This window comes from Diceros bicornis, chromosome 4, assembly GCF_020826845.1.
Source record: "Diceros bicornis minor isolate mBicDic1 chromosome 4, mDicBic1.mat.cur, whole genome shotgun sequence".
Taxonomy (NCBI): domain Eukaryota; kingdom Metazoa; phylum Chordata; class Mammalia; order Perissodactyla; family Rhinocerotidae; genus Diceros; species Diceros bicornis.
In genome coordinates this window covers 71950768-71974450 of record NC_080743.1, presented here as the reverse complement: position 1 = coordinate 71974450, position 23683 = coordinate 71950768, and the positions used below count along the sequence as shown (strand labels likewise).

Below are 23683 nucleotides of genomic sequence, written 5' to 3'. Positions count from 1 at the left end.
TTAAATTTTATTAACTTAAATGTATATAGCCACCAGTGGCTAGTGGCTCCTGTGCTGGACAGCACAGGTCCTGACATATTTCTGTCAGTGTCATTTATGGTCACAGTCACTGTTGGAGCAGCCATCTCATTCTACTGCTTCGCATTGTTCTCCAGGTCAACTAAAACCTTGTCAGTCTTCCATAGTTGGTGGCTAAGGCGTCCTTCCCCATTTGTACCTATGCAATCCGATTTTGTATCCAAATGTAGAAAGTTACATTCATCTCTATCAGGTTTCATAATCTTAAATTGAGTCTATAACTTCAGTTTGTAAGCAATAAAAGCAATTTTCAAGAGATTTTTAAAAATCCTTATTGTCATCCTACATATTAGTAGCAAGTGATAAGATAATCTTATATCCTAACTAGAGCTAAAAGACTTTCCTTCTTTGAGTCCCATTTTTTTCACCGCTGTGGCATGACTATGAACATAGTACCACAATTAGAATTAATTAGAATTAATTAGAATTTTCCCAGCTTCACACACTAAGTAAGCATCTGCTGGCAGGGTGAGGAGGGGTGCTCACTACCGTGGCTCCTCTCCCATTTAGTAGAAACAGGCTACTTATTTTAGATAAAGACTCAAAAAGAAATAAGTGATAGAGTCAGGGTTAGGTATGAGGCTGATGCCAGATAAGTTTTTATTATATCTAGAAAAAAAATATAACTGGAAATAAAAGTAAGTCACTCAAAATGAATGAGAGTTTTTAAATATCCTATCATTTTTTAATGGCAGCTTTTGGACCCTTGGCCCAAGCCAGGATTAACCCAACCAAGATGCTGGAAGCCACAGAACACAGTGGTGCCCATCAGGCCAATGAGGGCAATGAAACTCAGGGCTCCCCGAGCCCGCTTTCTGGGTTCTGAAAAAGAAGAAAAAACAGAAGTTACCTGGGATGCTCCAGAATGACAAAGCTTTCAACATCCATGAGCCATTCTATCAAGGCATGGGGTCCTTATCTCGTCTTAAGAGGTCAACCAACTCTTTAGCCTAAAGCTGTCAGTATGTCAGATACTGCATGCAAAGTAATGTGTCACAGCATTGCTTGGACCTTAAAAAAATTATAGGGTAATAATTAAAGCAATTTTGCTCCAGGACCTTTGGGAGTGTTTCCTTCTCTTCAAAGAAGTAAGTACAGCCCCCAATGTCTTTTTCCCCCTTCTCTCTCGGGCCCACTATTTATAGTGGCATTAGGAGCAGGGGCTCCAGAGTCAGACTGCCCAGGGTGGAATCCTGGCTCACAGCTTACACTTAGTAGCTCTGTGACCTGGAGCCCTCATCTTTCCAAGCCTCAGTTTCCTCATCTATAAAATAGGATAATATTATCTATTATCATAGGATTGTTGTACGGTGGAAGAGCATGTGCAGAGTTCTTAGAACAGCAACTGACACACAGAAAATGCTCAATAAAAATAAGTTTTGGGGCCCTGGCTTAGTGGTTGAGTGCGCGAGCTCTGCTACTGGCGGCCCGGGTTCGGATCCCGGGCGCGCACCGACGCACTGCTTCTCCGGCCATGCTGAGGCCGCGTCCCACATACAGCAACTAGAAGGATGTGCAGCTATGACATACAACTGTCTACTGGGGCTTTGGGGAGAAAAGGGGAAAGAAGAGGAGGAGGATTGGCAATAGATGTTAGCTCAGGGCCAGTCTTCCTCAGCAAAAAGAGGAGGATTAGCATGGATGTTAGCTCAGGGCTGATCTTCCTCACACAAAAAAATAAACAAATAAGTTTTGTTGGGGCTGGCCCCATGGCGTAGTGGTTAAGTCTGGTGTGCTCCGCTTCGGTGGCCCAGGTTCGAGGATTTGGATCTTGGGTGAGGACCTACTCATCAAGCCATTATGTGGTGGCAACCCACATACAAAATAGAGGAAGACTGGCACAGATGTTAGCTCAGGGCTAATCTTCCTCAAGCAAAAAAAGAGGAAGATGCGCAACAGATGTTAGTTCAGAGCGAATCTTCCTCACCAAAAAAAAATAAGTAAGTTTTGTTACTATTCAAATGTTAGTAAAGAGAAAGAAGACAACAGACCTTTCACCTAAATATCAAGTTACTTCCCCTTTTCTTAAAGCCCTGCTAAGAAGAAAAATGTAGTAGCATCAGATTTTAAATCTGTTTCCTTGGCAGATGTCAACATGCACTTACCTCCTGTGTAATAGCCGTAAGCATAAAGAACTCGTCCAATAATCCAGGCCCAGCCCAAGCCAGAAACTATACGCTAAAATAAAAGGGCTAGGTTAGTATTTGCATTAAAGAAACAGGCAAATCTTTATGAACATCTAGGGTTGATTACCCAATGTTTTAACAAAAAGTTACTAATTTCATGGATATGGTATAATACTCCTCACCAAAGTTAGGGTAGAATTAAGTTATTTGTTTCAGTCTGGAAAATTAAAGATCTGTGAGTCTTTATGAACTGCTCATTAACCTGGAAGGTGAGTGCTGGCTTTCTCCTAGGTGGGAGGGAAGGAACCTCCCAGCTTGCCCTGGGGAACTCAACGTGCTACACAAGAGGAGAGGCAGGCCTGGGGGTGGAAGGGTAAGCCAGAAGAGGAAACAGAGAAAGTTAAGACTAGAGGAGAAGCCGTGTTGTCTCAATGGGCCTCTGAACAGGAGACGGACTGTGAACTCCTGCTGCTGTGTGCTGCGTTGTCTCAATGAGGTTCCCCACGGGAAGGGGCTCTGAGCAGGCTGTGCTGCGGCCCGCACACAGGTGTGGGGCTCCACTAGAAAAAGTGGGGAGAGAGTGTCATGTTTTGAACCCCAGAATATGCGGTCTTGAGGGGAAGTCTCCCCGTTCCCAACACCCTAGAGAAGAGAGAGTAATAACTTATGCAAGATGAAAAATCCTTCTATTTGGGTGTCATCCTGGGTAAGCCATTTGGTCAAAAGGAGTCAGGGGAGAAGAATAAAGAAAGAGGGTGTGTGAGAACATGATACATTACACGTCACTGTCCCCAAGTGCCTTTCCAACTTAGTAGTGGCATCAGTGGGGGGAAGGTTACTACCTTAGGATATTTTTCTGCTTGTTTAGTTGATTTTGGGTAAAGTTAAATATCAGTGCATGAAACAACCAAAAATAAAATCCCCAGGTCCATAAGTCACTATCTACATGTTCTGTAGTCTCTGCCAGGCCATTCTTTACTGTAACGTTACATGATTACCATCAACCTAGGAACAATATTATGTGTTTGTCCTCAGGGTGGTTCTTAGAGTACTTTTAAGAACTAAGCACAAGGAATGGGATCTAGGGAAGTGGGACAGGAAAGAGGATGGGGGGGAGACAGCAGGTGAAGCCTAATCTAGAGACACCAGCTAGTCTAGTCACTTGCTAGGATTGGGGCTCTTTAGAGGCACAAGAAAGAAATACCTTCTCTAAGAGATCAGCAGATGTTTCTTTGAAAAAATACAAGTCTTCAAGGTCATGAACTATAGACGTGCCATTCTGACAGCTGATAACAAAAGCACAGGCCATTCAGGTACAGACCAGAGGCTTATGAAAGGCTTAGAAGCAGAAATGTGAAGTGCCAGCCCCATGGTCAGAACTCAATTAAGGGAAAGTCTGGCCCCTGAAAAGGAAATGCTTTCTGTCCAAGGCAAGACCCAAATGGCAACTAATCAAATTTAGATAAACTTGCTTTATTTAGATAAGGTATAGTGTAGACCGAATCTAGGCCCACAAGGGCTATAATGGCCTACACGGCCCTGTGGTCTGTCCTCTTCCTGCTCTGCCCTCAGCTCCTGCTCCCACTGAAGCTGCACTGCCCTTCTCACTGTTCACCAAACCAACCAGGCAGCTCCTGCCTCAAGGCCTCACCCTCACTCTTCTGCCTGGAAGATGTCCAGAGACCCGCTCCCTCAGCTTCTAAGTTTTGCTGTATTATCACCTCCTCAGCAAGGCCCTCCTCCCTGACCCTCCGACTCACAGGTGTCTCCCCGCTCTAGAACTCCCTTCCTACCTCCCCTGCCTTGTTCCCCTAGGTAGCACGCATTGCCTTCTAAAGTACCACCTAATGCACTCAGGTTGGTTTTGTCTGTGACCCCAACTAAAAGTCAGCTCCCTGAAACCAGGCGTCTTTGCCTGTTTTGTTTACTGTTGTAACCTCAGGTGACCAGTAAATGTTTTTTGCGTGAATGAGTGAATATGGCAAAGGAAACCCTAATGGACGTGAACCTTGTAGAATTAGACAGCCCTGGGTTCAAATTCTGATTCTTCTACTCTGTAGCTATTTGACCTTGTGAAAGTTACATAGTATCCAAGAGGTTTCCCTCTATCTGTAAGAAAGGAGGAAAATTCTACCTACTTTAAAGAACTCTGTAAGAAGTAACTGAATGAAATTCTTTGAAACACATGGTAGTAGACATTGAAGATGTTATTAAATGTTCATTTCCTTCTTCCCTCTCTGATAGCTCAGTGAACTAAAGCCAAATAGATGAAACTCCCCTGCAAAAACTTACCGGGTGGTAAACACCTCCAACTGCTAGAAAAAATAAGAAGGGAGGATACACTTCCAACCTGGAATAGACAGAAAGACACTTTTTTAAAAAAAGTGCCCCCATTTGAGTATGTCTATGTAAAATGAAGAGCCCTTTATATTCTTATTCGCCAAGTTGTAAACTTGAAAGTAAAAATAAACATTGACTGGATGAGGAAAACCCAGCCACTAAGATCCACCCTCTTTTGCTCTGTTTGGGATTAGAGGTAACTCAGAACACAATGAGGAAAAGACCTCAAATCTAACCAACCGAGGAGAAAGGTCTTGGCGAATTAGAGTTGATTTCCCCACAGAGGTCAAAGCCTCTCCGTCCCTAGGGCTGGGAGACTCAGTATCAATTTTGATGGGCCGTGCTGCACATATTGTGGAAGGGTAATGCAACATTAAAGACATCTGAGAAAAGATTATCCAGAATCCCACCATTCTAACAACTCTTAATTTTGCTTAATATTCAATCTTTTCACATACATATTTTCTATGATACTTTTAACGTATCATAATTGTCATCATCGCGATTAGTCAGAAACAAAGAACCAAAGTCTGAGGTGTTGGACAGAAATCCACCCCCTCAGGGAGCTGGCCCAATGGCGCAGTGGTTAAGTCCACACACTCCCCTTCGGTGGCCTGGGGTTCACAGGTTCAGATCCTGGGCACGGACCTATGCACCGCTTATCAAGCCATGCTGTGGCAGGCGTCCCACATATAAAATAGAGGAAAATGGGCATAGATGTTAGCCCAGGGCCAATCTTCCTCAGCAAAAAGAGGAGGATTGGCAACAGATATTAGCTCAGGGCTAATCTTCCTCACCAAAAAAAGAAAAGAAAAGAAAAAAAAAAGAATCCCACCCCCTGAAGATGCCCCTGGTGCCCAGTAGGGCCGACACTCACGTGTTCTGGTGGGCTCGCTGAATGCAGTTGAAGAGGTGCCCATTTTCAGGGTCCGTGCTGTACATGGTAGGATACTGTGAAAACCAAATGCATGTTGATCAAGTGGTGAAGAGTAGCATTCACTATTGAGAGTTAAAATCAACCTTAAAGGTAATCGATCCCATAGCATCTTCTGTTGTACCCTTGCGAGATGATCAATTTCTGCTTAAATATTTGCAGTGACAAGGGTCTCAATTCTCAGAGGCAGATTCAATCTATTTCTATTAACATCCAGTAATGAGAATGTACGTCTGAGCTGTAGCTGCACAGGGGATAGAGGCAGCTCGAGCTCAACTCAGTGCTTTTCACTGATGTTATGCCATCGCTGGTGGCTTTCAGATGCATTACAGATATCATAGGGAAACAGCTCCTTCTCAAGGGTCATCAAATACCACATCCTTTTAAGATTTCCCTTCATGGGGGAACAGAAATGGAGTATATGAGAATTTTAATGGATGTGTCTATTAAAAAGACAGAAACTAGGGGCCAGCCCTGTGGCCTAGTGGTTAAGTTTGGTGTACTCCGCTTTGGCGGCTTGGGTTCAGTTCCCGGGTGCAGACATACACCACTCATCAGTGGCGCTGCTGTAGTGGTGTCCCACATACAAAACAGAGGAAGACTGGCACAGATGTTAGCTTAGGGCAGATCTTCCTCAGCAATAAAACAAAAGAAACAGAAATGAGGTATGAAAACTTTAAAAGAAGCTCTACTACACAGGTGTACACAGAAGTTGCTACACAGAAATAGATATATAAAATTGCTCACCAGGGACGACTTCAGTAATTACCCCTTCTAGATCAGTAAGCACTCAAGGAAGCATTAAAAGACCTTCTGCCTACGTGTCATGTCTAAGCCCAGGCTGACCTCTGCATCACGTATTTCTTCTCTACTTGGGAAACAGGAAAATCACCTAAGACATCATTTTCAAAGTGGCACACCAGGAAACACTGTTGCCATTTAACCCTCTTTAGAAAATAACACTCTTCCTAGCAAATAGCTCCAGGCAAAAGCACATTGTTCTAACTGCAGCACCCCTGGTCTTTCTACAGAGGAGACAAAGTAAAACAAGATGGAAACTGCTCCCCAGTGGGGGCCCATTTTCTTACCTTCCTCTGGCCAGAAAGGGGCAGAATTTCTAATGGGTGCAGTCTTGAAACTGCCACCTCTGACCACTGGCTTCTCACCTCTCCTTGCACGACTGAAAACAAGTTCTTGCCCCCGGACAAGCCTACAAAAGCACGGGCTATGTTCCCACTCACCTCCACTTTGTACTTCTTACGGGCCTTGGACACGTTGATGGCTAGATGAGTTACCATGATGAAGCTGGCAGCACCAGTCAGAATCACGAAACCATATTCCTTGGAGAGGACGGCCATCTTGGCTCTGTGGAAGAAAGAACACATTAGGATGCCGCCCGGCACTGTGGGCACTGCACTGTAGGAGGCCTGAAGGAGCACGATGCTTTGTTATCGGCAAAGGTCTCCCTGCAGATGAAAAAGAGGTGTGAGTACATCTGATGTGTCTAAGAGGCAGTTAGAGATATTACTAAATATCACACAACAGAATTTAAAAATTATTCAAGTATGAGATATACACACAAAAAAGCACACGATCATATCATAGGTTCTCTTTTGTGCCTGGGTTCTGTTCTTGTGATCAACATTATATTCACGAGATTTATCTATCCCATTGCAGTAGTCATTGCTATAGAATGATACAGCCACTAAAAACCACATTTTTGAAAAAATATTTAACGTGGCAAAATGCTAAAGGACATATTAAATTACAAAAAAAAAAGAGAGGGAGAAAGAAAGAAACAGGATATAAAACAGTAAGTACACAATGATTCCAAGCTTTTTTTGTTTGTTTGTATGTCTGTTTTGTTTTGTTTTTTTTCTTTTTGATAAGGAAGATTAGCCCTGAGCTAACATCTGTTGCCAATCCTTCTCTTTTTGCTGAGGAAGACTGGCCCCAGGCTAACATCCGTGCCCATCTTCCCCTACTTTATATGTGGAGGACACTGAGGGCAGGAACCTTGGGGCCTTTCTTGGACCCTGGGGGTGTGCTGGTATAGCAGCAGGAATACACAGCTGGGAAAGGCCCAGTTCTAGTGCTCTGAAAGCAGGGCATGGCTCTTGAGCCTGTCACGCTGCCAAGACAGACAGTTTTGGGCAGTTCCTGGGGACCCGAGTTGTTCATTAACTCATCAGTTCAAAACAAGCCCCATGACCTGTTCTGATGTCTGCAACTTATTTTGAAATGTATCAAAAATGATATAAACCAATATAGCAAAATGTTAATTACAGAATCTAGGTGGTAGCTATATGGATGTTCAATGTACAGTTCTTTCAACTTTTCTATATGTTCAAAAAATTTCATAATAAATGTTTGGAGAAAAAGCTGATCTCAGCATTTTTCAGTGTTGAGCAATTTCAGCTATTTTAGCTCTTGTCCTGCCCAAGAAGGAAATAAGAGAGAAGGAAAGAAACAGACTGGGCATCAAGGAGAAGAAACCTTGGCAGGTGGGAGGAAGCCCTAATAATCTCAAGGTAAATTAGTGCTGCCCCTCCAACCTCTCTGAGCCTTGATCAGACAGAAGGAGGGTGAGAGGACGGCAGGATGATGCTTCAAGAGAGCCCAAGCCACTGGCCCATCGTGAGCAAGGACTACACAGGCCAGCAGCTCCTGTGTGTGTTCTGCATTCAGTTTACAATTTCTATCCCTCATAACTATCTAGCTGCAATCTCTCCTGTAAGCCAGGGAGGGTTACCTTGCTCCAAAAGGTTTCTAGTCATCCTCAGACACAACCCAACAAGATGGTCATATCCGTGTTTTCTAGAGAAAATTTAGAGCTGAGCTGACATCAGGATCACAGCATCTTTCTCAGTGTGGAATTGGGGGTGTGCAAGCAGCTCAGTTCTTTAAAAGTAAAAGTTTTCCTTAGGTCTGAAAAATAACATTTGGGGCCAAAATCCTAAAAATCTCCCCCCTCCCCCACCATGGTTCACAAGGATACTCACCAGTTTTCCCCTTGTACATTCTCCACCCTGAGCTGCTTGCCCACCTGCCCCTCCTCCCGGATGGGGGCTACACTGCAAAGGGCCACCTCCATGACTCAACACCGAATTATTTCCTGGGCAACATCTCCCGGGCCATCTTGTGAGGCCTCAAGAGAGCAAGGAGTCTTTGGCTGCCCTCCAAACTTCCCTGCCCTCATTCTCTTCTAGAGTTAGCCATTTCCCAAGTTTAGAAAATCAGCTCGGGGAGGAAGCTTCAGTAATAGTTATTAAAACAAAAATAACGAGTGAATTTTGAACACATCTTTGAAAATAAATGACTAAGCTTTCCAACCTACCTGATATCCTTGGAATTTAACAAATTTGGGCCAAATAGCCCATTTAAAATGAAGCTGTGTCTAACTCTGTCAGCTGCCTGCTTAAGGACAATAGAATTAAGCATATTCGGTTGAGGTCAAAGTTTGCAAGTCGAGAGTCTGCTTCCCGACCCTCATTTTTGGACCAGATGCCGGCTCCCTGGCAGCGTGGGGCCACCGTGTGCTTACACAGCACTTTTCAGCACTTCTAATCTTCACAATATCCCATTACCTCCATTTTACAGATAAAGAAATGATTAACTTCAGCTAGATGAAGGCAGAGCTAAGACCAGAGCTGATTTTAGAATTCCTCCCCAAATACTCCAACTAGCCCAGGTAAGACATTAGAATTTGGTGGCTTAGTCATTGACCTCTGTTTTTCTGATAAGGTCTTGGGGTAGGAGAAGCAGAGTGGCAAGACAAAGAAGTGTCTCTTGAGTAGATGTTTCTATTGCAGGCAACGAACACTCAAAAGCAACTGCTCAAAAATCTACCGTTAGAAATTAGGTCTTACTACTGAGCTCCTCTTCCAAAGTATAAACGCAATCTGGGAGGTTAAACCCATTAGGCACTCACACCTAGTGAAAGTCACTCTCCGCACACTTTGCTAAGGTGATAACTACTGAGGGAAAAGGAATCTGGGTGGGGCAAGCAGAGCCAGGAAGCATAAGTGCCCGTGAAGGGCAGAGAAACTACAGTAAGGGGGATCAAAGTCTGACGCTGGAGTTGGTGGTTTGCAAAGGACTGCACAATCAGCAAGAGTTCTGGGGCCAGGGGGAGGGTGCCTGCCTTCCCTGAGGCTCTCCCTGCAGGAGCAGGGTGGACACACCTGCATAGGGGCAGGAACAAAGCCTGGACAGCCCTCCCTGACACCTCCTTGCACTCCCACCAGCTGAGGAGTCCTGCTTCATACACCATCTCGGCCAGCACTCCCTAGCTGGTGTGATCAGGGAGAAAGCAGAGAGAGCAGCCAATTACATCAGCTGCTAAGCTCCCATGAGGGAGGGACTGTGTTTGCCTGGCATCCTCCATGTCAAGCACAGAGTGTGCTTAGAGCTACCTGTGGAATAAATGAAGCAAGCTGCAAGTCCAGGTGGTTTTCAGGAATGACTCCTCCAACTGAGATGATGTTCGTCACCTGGCCCAGTACTTGGCATAAAGTATGCGCCTAACCAATTTCAGTTTCCTTTTTTTCCCTCAAAAGTATCTATTGAAACCATGGAAGCAACTGGATGTATGGATTACTTGAGAAAGAGGAGATCAGAATACAGATCTGAAAACATAAATCCAGTAGGGACTGAAAATGGTAAGGCTTGTCCTTTAAGGAAAGAATCAGCTTAATTCACTCAGGGTTCAAAAACAGACTCTGTCATTTGCTGAAACCTTATTTTCTGAGGAATCCTCGGCAAAGAGATGGATGCTCCCAGCCCTTAGAGATGGGCCTTCGTGGGTTCGGGTGCAGGTGCATGCACTTGGAAAAGGGAGGCAGCTCAGTTCACAGGGGCCGCACCTCAGGCAGCCACAGCCACAGTCAAGGCTGTGCCAGCCCCGGAGCTAGCAGACAGTTTCTAGGGCACAGGCTGGAGAAGCTGATAACTGGCACATAACCTCTCTGTGGCGTGATCACTCATTCAGGCTGCACACCAAATTTTGCTGATTACATACCTGCTCTGTGTCACCAGCAACCCTTTTATTGACCCAACAAGATAAGGTTTTTGCAGGTAGGAACTCTACCCTAGACTTTGTCTTCTACATGGTACTAGACATACAGCACACACTCCAACTGTCCTTTCAGAGCTGAACTTTTCAAATACAGGTGTAGATAACTTTGCAACTCACTTTGTTGTATGACACATTTGTTAATCACCATGCAGTTTTCAAGGTTAGTCACATACCAGCTGTAGATATTAAAATTTATGATTTGTATAAATACAAATTTACTTAGGTACATATTTAAAAGTACCTAGTTGGCACTATTACACACTGCTGGGGGAAGTGTAAAATAGAACCATGTGGAGAACAGCCTGGGAACAGGTAATATTCTTTACATTGTTCACACTTTTTGGCTCATTAATTCTACCGGGAATTTATCCTAAGGTAATAATCAGAAATGCGAACAGATTTGGTTCAAAGACATCCACTTCAGCACTATTTATAATAGCAACACCAGAAATGGTAGAGATGTCCAAGCAAAGAGGACTAATTAAGTAAATTGTATACTCATAAAATAGAATACTATGTAACCATTAAAAATGACGTGTATAAAAGGTAAAGATGTTGAAACAGGCTTAATATATAGCATGTTAGGTGAAGAAAAAAGAAAACAAAAAGTGTATATGCAATATCATCTTAGTTTTCTCAACAAGAGAAAAAAATTAAAGAAGAAAATATGAAAATCATAAGCATAGTTATTTCTAGATGGCTGAATCATAGATTTTCCTTTGTATTTTTCTATAATTTCCAAAATGAGAAAATACATATCAAAAAAAGTTACGTAAAAAGTGGCCTGACAATGACGAGCAATTGAGAAGACAGGAACAGGCAGTATGTAGGGATGGGACCAAAGAATCAGACCTGACCGCTAGCGGGAACCCTGACACTTATCACTATGTGCAGGACCCGAGACAGCTCTGCAGTTAAGAGTACAGTTTGGAATCGAATTGTCTGAGTTCCATACCTGGTTCTCATACTTCCTAGCTGCGTGTCCTTGAGAAAATTACTCAATGTCTTTCAGTTTCCGCATCTGTTAAATGGAGCCAACAATGGCACCTACCCTACCCCTACGGTCATTGTGAGGATTAAATGGAGGCACTGTCTATTAACACCCATCATGATGCCTGATACACAGTAAGTAGCTGATAATGTTATAGATCAAGCAATACTATGTATGTTAATGTTCTGTTAACTATCTTTGCCCTATCCAACTATAAAAGGGGATGTTTGAATAAATGATAATGAAATACATTTAAGAACTTATAGTTTAGAATTAGCATTTTAAAATGGCAAAGAAAGCTTAGAACTACATATATTCTCATCCTTTTCTGAACTCTTAGTAGCCATCCATGTTAAAATATATTATCTGAAAAGCAGGACTATTCAGGAGGAAGCAGGTTTCTAGTGCTGACTATGGAAATCAGCAAACTACGGTCATTCAAACTCTCATCGCAGCCAGAGATGAAGAGGGGAACAGCCCAGACTTTGGTCCCTGCCCTTGCGAAGCTCATGTTCTAGTGAGAGAAGCAGGCAAATAAGTAAACAGATACCCAATTCCAGATTTTTCCCTTCATGGCAATGATCAGAAACTGGGTACAAAAAAAGTCCCACAAAAATGAAACTAAGTGGGTTAAGGAAAGGCAGAAACAGGACACAAGTGTTTCTGTTCTCTCCTCCCTTATTAGGAAATTGTATAGGTATATGCTCCTAGTTAACTGTTTCCTGGCAGTCTTGAGTCAAAGAAGTTCAGTTGAGAGAACATTAAATTGAAGGTTCAAAAGAAACTAGCTTTTTTTTTAATTAGAAAATCCTTGTCACTTATTTGAGAAGAGAGATCCTTTTGGAAATGTTTTTACTCCTAGCAGAACTGAGTACTGTTTTATGATTCGTCTTTTCCTATGGGAAAATCCATGCAAGTACAGATGGCGGGAATTCTGGAGTCAGAGAGACCTGTGTTCACACACTGCCTCTGTGAGCCTGGGAGTACTGTCTAATGTCTCTATGAAATGGGGAAAATAACGAACTACTTACTTCACAGGATGTTTGAGGAATTCAATGAGATAAATCAGACAAGCATCTGATGAATACTTCATAAATGTTGGTCCAAATACAAAGACATATTGTAAATACTGGTAAGTGTACATATGTGTCCACATCTGTAATACTTCCTAAATAAGGAGATATTAATTTTTCTACAAATCAATAATGTGCTCTGACTTAGAAATTAGTTCTGATACTGCTTAAAACAGATTCAAATTTGGCAAAAGGCTGGGAGTTTTCCAAAGGGAGTTAGTTTCTTTGCTTGGCTAGCATAATGAGTCTAAGAACACTTAATCCATTTATTTGACCACAGTATATAAAGTGCTTACTATCTGCCAGGCACTGCTGAGGTGGGAGAGTGGGGTGGGATACAGCAGTGAACAAGATGAGGTCCCTGCCCTCAAGGTGCTGACATTCTCATGATGACAGAAGACTGACATCAACCCTGCAAACAAAAATCCACCTGAGAGAATGTTAACTGTTCTGGAGGACAGACCAGGAATGGTGTAGAGGGAACGGGTGGGGGCTACTCTAGCAGGAGCACCTGGGAAGGTCTCTTTGCTGCGGCAGCATTTGCAATGACACATGAATGTGGAAGAAACAGCCACACAACACTCTGGGGAAAAGAACATTCAAATCAGAGGGAACAGCAAGTGCAAAGGCTCTAGGTGAGGAAAAGCCTGGTACATTCCAGGGACAGAAAGGCAGTCTGTGTGGCTGGACCACAGCAAATGGTGGGAACAGTAGGAGACAAGGTTAGAGAGGACAGATCCAGATTACAAGAGGGACTATACAGGCAATATAGTCAACACTTCCTGCTTCTCCCTCCAGGCACTAAGATGAGAGGCAGAGAGGAGGAAAAGGTGTGGTTAAGTGTTAGCAGAAGCAGCATCACTCCCAAAGGGAAAGGTGTGTGACCAAGCAAATGTGCACCATCACTAACCAAGAAAGCCCTCTGCGTGCATTCAACTCTTATACATGGAAAGAGCTTACAAGGTATGAAGGGACCAGGAGCAGTCCAGACCCTAATGTAAGGAAGAAAGAGTTCTGAAAAGGAAGAAGTGGACACCTTTGCCAAGATGCATGATCAGACTAAGAATATGCTCTTGGCTTTGGTGAGGGGGACCCTCTGACAGCCAGGTTTTGGAGAATGGTAGAAGGTAGAAGCCCATGTGTTGAGGGTTAAGAAATAAGTGGGCTGTGAGTTAACGTGTGTCAGGCAGTTCTACTTCCTAACTGTGCTCACATTGTCCCAGCCTGCCAGGATGGCCCAGTGTAAGTCCTACCCCTTCCTCCCTGGAGCCTTTAGTCCTGACTAAATCCACACGGGCCACAGGCTCTGCCTTTGAATGTTTGCACACTTGTTTCACACTGATCAGTTAGCTTTTATAACATGCACTTGAACTCTGATTAATGAAATAGTAATATGAATCTCCAAATGGGCTGCGTGCTCTTTGGGGACAGAGAACATGTCTCCTACTTATATTTGTTATAGTAACTTGATGAAGACAGAAGCTCAGTTGAGCGCTGCTGTTCTATGTTCTAGGTCACCGGTTCTCAAACATCAGCAGCACCAAAATTACCAGGAGTATTTGTTAAAACACACCCTACCCCCTGAGAATTTCTGATCCAGTGGGTCTTAAGTGGGGCCTGAGAATTTGCATTTTTGTGTGTGTGTGTGAGGAAGATCAACCCTGAGCTAACTAACATCCATGCTAATCCTCTTTTTTTTTTCGCTGAGGAAGACCGGCTCTGAGCTAACATCTACTGCCAATCCTCCTCCTTTTTGTCCCCCCCAAAGCCCCAGTAGTTGTTACGTCATAGTTGCTCCTCCTTCTAGTTGCTGTATGTGGGACGCGGCCTCAGCATGGCCGGAGAAGCGGTGCGTCAGTGCGCGCCCGGGGTTCCGAACCCGGGCCGCCAGCAGCGGAGCGTGCGCACACTGAACCGCTAAGCCACGGGGCTGGCCCAGAATTTGCATTTCTAACAAGTTCCTAGGTGATGCTGATGATGCGGGGTCAGGGACTGCATTTTAAGAACCACAGTTCCAGGCAAAAAGAAAATCTTCAGGGGGTGTTGATTTTAGCCCATCTAAAAACCACAGTCATAGTTTTGTCTTGGCGATCCACATTCTACCAATATCCTTAGAAGCTCCCGAGGAGCCCCTTCTCCTGTAGCACCCCAAAAACACAAGGAGGCTGATGAGAGAGGAGGCTGTTGTGCAGAACCGGCCCCGGCTAAGCCCTTCACAATTACACACGGAGGGTGTGCCGACCAGGAGACTGGTTTCTTCCTTCAGCTTTAATAGAGGGCTCAAACAAAACAAAACAAAACAGGTAGGTAAGATAGCTCAGTATCTTCTGAAACTTTAGCTTGTGAGCCTAACCTGCGACAGCCACTGGATTCCCAGATCTCTCTTCATGGTCACGGTCACTCACCAAATCAGATTTTCCCACCAATCAAATGAGTCAGAATATAAGGCTTTTCCTCCTTCAAAAGTGATGCTCATTACGCAACAGGGTGAACTCTTGAGACGATCATTTCCAATATCAAGTGTTCCTCAAATTCTGAACAATCAGCAATGTGACTTCAAATGAAAGGCCTACTTAAGGATCCAATGTGACCTTCAACTAAGTACTCATGGAATTTTTCATCCCATCTGGCAGAAATAGCAAAATGGGAAATAATATCACCACTACATATGGAACACCTGATATAAGACCTAGTACATACAGAGTGCTTCTTATATGTCAGGCATGTCTTAGAGTTTACATAAATAATGCTCAATGCCCACAATAATCCTATGTGGCAGTTACTATTATCATCCCCATTTTACAGATGAGGAAACTGAGGCAAAAAAGGAGTTCAGTAAGTTGTCTAAGGCCCCACAGCTGGTGAGTGCAGAGCTGGCGTCTGAAAGCAGGCAGATGGACACCCATGTCCATGCTCTTCACTACTACACCACTCTGTTGGGTTAGCCCGTCACCCAGCGGTTAGATTACTCCATCCCCAGCATTGAGAGCAATGAGGAGAAACACCTCCACAAAGCTCCCGCTTGGGAGCAGTACAGTAGCTACACTCCGGCTTCTACTCCAAGAGCAGGGGTAGAGGAACAGAGGTGGGGCACAAGAGCTGAGGTGAGGGTAGAGCTGGGTCCAAGACCTTTGGAATACTTTACACACAGGATCATGTCATCTGCAAAGAAAGACAGTTTATTTCTTCCTTTCCAATGTGATGCCTTTTATTTCTTTTTCTTGCTTGATCACCCTGGCTAGAGCCAATACAATGTTGAGTAGAAGTGGCAAGAGCAAAAATCCTTGCCTTGTTCCCCATCTTAGGGGGGAAACATTCAGTCTTTCATCATTAAATATGATGTTAGCTGTGGGTTTTTTATAGATGGCCCCTTTGAAAATACTTTAGAAACCGAATTATTTCTATAACATATATTTTTAAACAGCAGCACTTCTATTTGTAACTTTTTTAATCAAAGTATTTATTACTAGCCAAACGTGATTTTTTGAGGACATATCAGGTCGGGGGAAGAAAACTAGGAAAAGTATTTTGAAGCATGTGGGGTATGGGACATGGGGGCAGGAAAAAGTCCCAGGCCACGGTGGGTTTCTAGGAGGACCTCAGAGAACAATGATGCCCTGGTCACCAGCAGGGGCCTCGAGGTCTGTGGGACAGTATGGGAGGATGGAACAGGACTTGAGGAAACAACTCTTCAGTGCAGCCAGTGAGTAGACACTCGGTGGATTTTAAGAAAGCTTCAAGGCACCTCTGCGAAGTCTCACTTTAGGAGTGATCAAGCTTGGACTTAAAAGAGGCAGTGGTGGTCTCACCCTGGAAGATAGGTTCCATTCCAGAGCCTGAATTAGCAACATGGAGTGTCATGATATTTGGCTCAGGTACTCTAGAGATTTTACTGACAGATTCTCCTGGAAACATAACTACTCCAGTGCATACATTTCACTTAACCTTTCCTCCAATTCCTGCTTCTGCCACCACTTACTTTATCTCACTGGGGCAGGGTTCCTCCAGTTATACAAGATTACCCAGAAAACTTCCTGAACTACATTCAACGGAATACTCCCAGGGTAAAGATCTCCTTCACTATTTACTCAAGTCCCTTTTGGCTGCCAACAGAAATTCCCTGGGGCACAATCAACATTGCACAAATGGAACAAAAGGCAGGCTTTATGGATTCGGGCACTTGCCTCAAATAATTTATTACTTCTGAGCCATGAAGTTACGACAATTTATCTTTTACTAAATTAAAATCGATTAGATTTTTTAAGGGAGAGAGGATTTCACCCTTCAGCTCTCTCTTCGCCCTCAAACAAATAAAAGCAAGCCTGGGCAATGGTAACCCCTACTTCCATTTGCAAGATTGTTTTCCTCAAATTGTACTGCAATTTCTCAGCGGCGTCTTTATTTATGCATCCAGGAATGGGACAATGATAAAGCACTCACAGATCCACTTGGAGCCATTCCATACCGTTTCATTAAATTCCTTATTTGGCTGCCTGTGCTGTTAATCCAATCTTCCTTATATACGGTCCCTTATTTTGCATGGCAAAAACCAGTATTTTCATGAGAGTAACACGGATGTTACTCTCATGTAAATGTACATGAGAGTAACAAGGATGGTAACTTAAAGGGCTGATTTGATTATATCAAATGGACTTCTGTGAGTTCCCAACACTGGGAGGTAGTTGAGAAAGCTCTGAGATTGTGCCGGGGGCTTCCTTAGCCTGCTTAAAGCACCCCCAGGTAGCTGCCCAGCCTCATTTCTGCCTCCAGATTTTCTACAAAGGAGCAGTCTTCAAAATTATCTCCAGGCAGGGCAGCTGACCCTCCTGAGCCCATATAAAGCTCAATGGAGAAATTTAAGAACCTGGAGGAAAGCAGCACAAAACTAATTCCCTGTTTCCATAATGAGAAAGAAAAAAAGAAGAATCACAGGATTTTTTTGGGTCCTGTCCTACATTTTCAAAATGCCAGTTCTGGTCACTTCTACATTAAACAGATGATAAAATCTGTTTGAGTGTCAAAGTTTCAAACGACAGCTAGATTTAAAAAAGAGAATACAGACATTTAAGAGAAAGAATAATAACCCAGGTAAGGAAGAATAACTATTCCCCACAATTGCTTTGCATGTTCAGTAGGTATTTCTCCAAGGGCTAATAATGAAAAGTTAGTTGAACAGGCATACCATTATTTATCCAGGACTTGGTTATTAACTCAAGAGAGACAAACAGCAGAGGCAGGTCATAAAGTGGATCTTTCCTAGTACCTCATATTCTTCAATTCCTCATCAATGTTGCTGGCAGAACACTGGGAAAGTGGAGGCTAACTGTAAGTTAGGAGGATGGAAGATCTGTCCCTTTAAGAGATAAACGTGTTATAATCCAAATATATTCAGCTTTATAGTTAAATAGCCACAGCTTGGTCGTATAAAATAGTCAAGTTCCCACATATTTTAATTCCAATGCTTTGGTGAACCATCAGTGCTGAAAACAATTAATAAATTACCGTGATGCTGGGAGCAGGGCAGGAAGGATCAGCATGATGCCTGAGTGGGTTACGTGGGACCAGCCTGCCCTGACACAAATCAACTCGGTTAAGGCCAAATAAGCAAACTACCTCTTCTCTTCTTCTCTGGAGTCTGACTCACGGGTGAAAAGGCACTAAACACACACGGCTGAAGGAAACTGAATCTCCTCTGGGAAATACTGGTAATTCAGCTCTTCAGTCATCTAAGAATAGTAGATTTATAACAAGACAGAACAAACCCTAGGTTCCCCTGCTGGTGTGACGGCAAACTTGCCCAAACAGATTCATGATACAAAAGGCTCTATGGACGAGAGTTCCTTATGTGTTGACACCTCACCCAGAAGCCTTGGGCCATGCTGGACCATCTGGAGCTGAACCTCCCAGGAGATGTGATCCCAGGGACAGGCCGCAGGATATTTCCCATGGTCTGAAGGCACCAACCCCAGAGGGCAGAGGAGAGAAGGGGGAGAAGCCACGGGACACAGAAGAAAATGACAGTCTCATAACAACTCATTAAATGGAGCTGATCTGATGCCATCAACGCAGGAGAAACCATTTTACCTCAATGGAATGCTTGCCTTAAGTCCACACCTATCACCTCCTTCAGTATTGCCTCAGAATGACACCTTGCCTGATTTATCCCCTGCTAAATGCCACGCACTACGTGAGGTGCAGGGCTACAGTGGTGATCAAGACTGAGAAGCGGGCCGGCCCGTGGCTTAGCGGTTAAGTGTGCACGCTCTGCTGCTGGCGGCCCGGGTTCGGATCCTGGGCGCGCACCGACGCACCGCTTCTCCAGCCATACTGAGGCCGCGTCCCACATACAGCAACTAGAAGGATGTGCAGCTATGACATACAACTATCTACTGGGGCTTTGGGGGAAAAGAATAAATAAATAAAAATTATTGGAAAAAAAAAAAACCACTGAGAAGAAAGGGCCTGACCCTCTAGAATACATGGTCGAATGGAGGGAGACCACATGGGAGAACCATGAACCAGCAAGGTAACAGACTGAGATAAGGGCTCTGAAGGACATGAACAGTGACGTGAGAGAGAACACAGGTAGAGAAAGCAGCAAGTACACAGGCATGGAGACAGGAAAGAGCTTCACTTATATAAAGAAGAGAAAGGAGACCAGTATGTCTGAAGGGTAGTGATATAGACTAGAGGAAGAGTGGTAGGAGAAATCAATTATTATTGATAATATCCGTTATTAGCACATATATTATTTACTATTGCCAATATTAACTCATTTAAATCCTCACAGGATCCCTATATTACTTCCATTTTGCAGATGATGAAACTGAGGATCAGAGAGGTTAAGTAATCTTTCCAAGGTCACAGAGCTATCAGATAGAAAGCCTGGATTCACACACAGCCAGGCAGTCTGGCTCCAGAGTCTATGCTCTCAACCGTTGGCTAAATTATGTCTCAATGAGGTTGGAGAGCAAGTCAACCACACCTGACCTCTTTTGAAACTTTTCCACCTCCCCAGAGCCTCTCCTGAGCATAAAATACATTAACAAGAACAGAAAGCTAATAATTAACTCTAAGTCTGTAGCTGATCAAAGCCTGAGATCTTTCTAATTGGAAGAAAAAAAACTTGGAAAAGGTCCAAAAAGAATTTTTTTTTTAATGACTATCAGCACTGCAGTATGACAAAAGAGAAGAGATTACAGGAAGAAAACAACGTCTTCCAATGTCTCAGGTATACAGGTTTGCAAGGAGCAAAGCAACACAGAAATTGGCGCTTCATTTTCATATCATGATTTCCACATAACCTGTCCCTTAATTGGCAGTAGTTAGGAACCGAGGGTCATAGGGAAACTAAGCCCTAACTTCCAGAAGAGGGAAAAAAAAAATCTTGAATGAGTCACACTGACACCACTTGGATTTTCCATCACAAGAAATGTGGGCAGACGGTATTAATTCTTAGCAGCTGCTGAGTCCCAACTAGGGTACCAGCCATTCTGAACAAAGGAACCGCCCAGGCTGCTGGCTCCTGCCTGAAACAGGGGTCTAACTCTTCCTGCCTGTCTATACTTAGAATGAAGCTGTGCTGCAATCATTCACATTTCTTAGGCTGTAGAAATAAAATATCACTTATTAAAAAATGAGTGAACTAAGGCACCAAATATTAGAACCCAAGTTCTAGTTACTGAACAGCTCAACTCTAGAAAGAACTCAGAGGGTAACAGGGGGACCTCTGATTCCAAATGCTGAAATTCTTAAAGGCATTTGCAAATGTATTTGGAAGGTAGTACAATTGTCTCAGCTCCTCATTGCTGCTTTTCTCCCCACAAAGACAGATAGGTAGGTAGACGCTATAAGAGACAGTGAAGGAAACTCAGGAATTCTATCTTACGTAGCAGTAACCTACCTGATATTTGCTAAATTTTCCTTTTCCAGGAGGATGGTATACTCACAAGTAGTATTACTCTATTCAGTTACATGAACTGTAGTAGTATATTCTTTTAAACAAACATTGTTTGAAAAATGCTCAATGGTTCATGGACAATTGTGGTTGGCAAGGGTTTTCTGAATATAGATCCGAATATTTAAATATAAGTATAGGGAACAATATATTTAAATACAGCTAACTGTGCAGTAGGCATTAAATCACTTTTTGACAGATTGATTTGTCACTCACTTCATTCCAGATTGCTCCAGGGGTTTTTCAGCATTTCTCTGGATAATGGGGTAAAAGTCCTTCTTTTGTTCAGTCTCTTTGCTATCCTCCAGGCTAGGAGGTTCCATTTCATGAGTGTCGCCTCAGAACTCTAGGCCAGCAAGAGGAAGTCTAAATAAGGAGGAAGGTGGCCCTTCTCCAGTTTTGTTCTTTAATCCAAGGAAGCCCCTGGAGTGCAGTTTCGATGGCTGGCCACAGTATCCCTACTAGTATATCTGTTTTATATATAGTAACATTGGTTCAGGAAAAAAAAAATTGCTTGACAAAGTTTTCTATTTCTGTAACATTGTGTCAGGAGGGAAGCTTAACAGAACGTCTTCCCAGGGGTGTTTGAGTTTTAGATGTTAGTTTTATTTAACTCAATTAAATTACTCCTGTGACAACAGACATTCTTGATCCCCTGATTCAGATACTATGCTCTCATTACTGAAATTTAAAAGTTTGAAAAAGCCACACTATTAAGTATGGAGGCATGAATTAGCAGTTCTTGCACACTTTCTCATTGAACTAAAACATAGTCTGTAACTCTGATCAATAACCTTGTAGGTTTCCCAGACACTGCAGGCTCCCGGTGATCTACAGGTTTCCCAAGAGAAGCCCTGGCTCCAGCTGCCCGCACAGAGGAATCTAAAATCTGCGGAAATTCCGCAAGACCACGCCTAGGTCCACAGCACTCTCAACGAACCATACACCTGCAGAGCAGTAGGGGTGCGTCCTCCAGGACTTCCTTGCTCTGCTTAGGGAATTAAAGCCCCAACCCCGTTGCTCCTTTCCTACCCACCCTCCTGTCTGCTTTCCCTTTATCTCCTTTCCCACACTGACTGGGCCCCTAAGCTACAATGTAGCTGGTAAACCCGTGAAGCCACAACTTCAGGGAATGACTCACCAAAGAGTCTCCAGCCCCTTCTACCGCGCTGCAGCTGCCCCACCGCTGTGGCCCTGGGGCTCCCTGCTGTGACCCCAGATAAGGAGGGACATTCTCTGAAATCTAAGGCAGAACCATAAACGACGATTCTGCCTCCTCCTCTGCGGAGTCTCCCTGCTCTAAGGCAGCGGTAGGAAATGATCCCCTTAAATGTTCCATGACAGAGCCGGCCCTGATGGCCTAGTGGTTCAAGTTCTGCACGCTCCGCTTCCCCGCCCCGGGTTCGCTTCCCCGTCGCAGAACCACACCATCCGTCTGTCAGTAGCCATGCTATGGCAGCGGACTTACAATTAAAATATACAACTATGTAGCGAGGCTTTGGGGAGGGGGGTGGGGGAAGAGAGGAAGATTGGCAACAGATGTTAGCTCAGGGCGAATCTTTCCCAGCAAAGAAAAAAAAAAAAAAAAAAGGTTCCAATACAAACGGAAACGTTTCTATGAGGCGGGAGGAAAACAAACACAATTCCTTGGGAGACTGTCCCCGGAGATCCCTAGCAACACACCCACATCCGCAGCAGGCGCAGCGCTCGCAGGCCACTTGAAAAACCAGCGTTACCGATCAGGCCTGCACAGCCAACTGCCCCGCCGTGCCCCGCCCGCCCATCCTCTGCACCAGAGCTGCAGTTGGCAAGGTCGGGTGGGCTCCAGGAGGCAGAAAGAAAGAGCCCCGGGTCTGCACAGCCTGGAGAGAGGAGGAGAAGAAAGGATGGAACTGAGGAAGGGTTGACCTTGAGAATCACCCTGAGTTACAGATACCGAGGCTGGCCCGGCTTTGTCGCTCCAAACCCACATCATCATGGAGAGGATGCAGGGCAAGTGGAGGGCAAAGAGGTTGGAAAGGTAGAAAGAAATCTACAGACAAGAGGGAGGAGAGAGAGCGAGTCCTTATTCAGCTCGAGATGGCAGAGATACAGGCGATGCCCAGCGCAAGAGCTTAAGTGCCCCCGAGGGCCGGCGCTCCCAGCTGCCCGCAGGTGCCGGCACTCACCTGGATCACCTTCGCTTGGCTGGTGCAGACCGCAGCCGTGCAGCGAAGTACGGATGCTACGCCCTTGGCCTCGGGATGGGCGTAGCGTGGCCCGGAGCAGGCCCCGCCCCCGCCTGGGGCAGCGCGAGACCACGCCCCCAAGGCGGGGCTCCCGGTGCCGGGGCGCACCCTCTGAGCGCCGGCTCTTGGTTCTCAGTTGTGAGGCGGAGAGTGAATATTCTTCTTTTTCCCGGTTGTCCATAGAGTTGCCCCTCCCACTGCCAAATCCATTCGGCTATTCCCTTCCGCAGATGCCTTCGTGGCCGCCTTCCTAAACTGTCCCAGGCAGTTCATACATCTCGGATTGGGTTTGCAGAACGGTAGCACGTTAGTAATTTGTCCCCAGTAGAGCTACCGTAGCTTGCGCTCTGCGGTGGCGTGAGGACAGGCTTGCACGGCGCGTGCGCGGAAGTAGGAGCGCGCCCACCCAGCTTCGTTAGGGTGGCGGCTGTGCGTTTCGGCTTCAAGTTAGCGTTGAACGAGCTGGTCAGTGTCTCGGATTCACTCCCGAAGTGGAAGGCCTTAGGGATGTTGTTAGGCCCTGTACGTTTCCCTAACTAATAAGTATTATTGTTAGTTTTGCTGAGAACTGGAACCGAGCCCTGCCCGCGTGGTGGCCGCACCCATCCTCGCCCCTGCTCCCTGCTCGCCGGCTCGCCTCGTCCCACCCTCGCAGTTCTCTCTGCGGAAACAGGACGGTGGCACCGCCTTGGGAACCCACAGACCTTTGGTAGCGAACACAACCGCGCTTACGCCCTCGTGTCTAGCCCCGGGGTGTGCTCGAGGGGGAGATGTTGAGTGAGGCCTGCAGGCGGAGTGGGGCCCAAAGGATTAGAATTTGCTTCTAGGTGCTATCAACTCAGCCGAAGGAGCCCCTTTCCTCTGGACACAGACATCCTC

At 44.8% G+C, this 23683-nt stretch overlaps 1 protein-coding gene across 1 annotated transcript; it reads right to left on the bottom strand.

Annotated features, from left to right (window-relative positions):
- Window positions 1-659: 659 nt before the first annotated feature.
- On the bottom strand, window positions 660-22842 carry MGST3 (microsomal glutathione S-transferase 3). Its single transcript, XM_058539719.1, has 6 exons — window positions 22745-22842; window positions 6720-6843; window positions 5422-5495; window positions 4497-4554; window positions 2184-2256; window positions 660-900 (listed from the first exon to the last, which is right to left on the bottom strand). Exons 2-6 carry the CDS (start codon window positions 6834-6836, stop codon window positions 764-766), a joined length of 459 nt encoding a protein of 152 aa, XP_058395702.1. The 5' UTR covers window positions 6837-6843; window positions 22745-22842; the 3' UTR covers window positions 660-763.
- Between the last annotated feature and the right edge of the window lie 841 nt (window positions 22843-23683).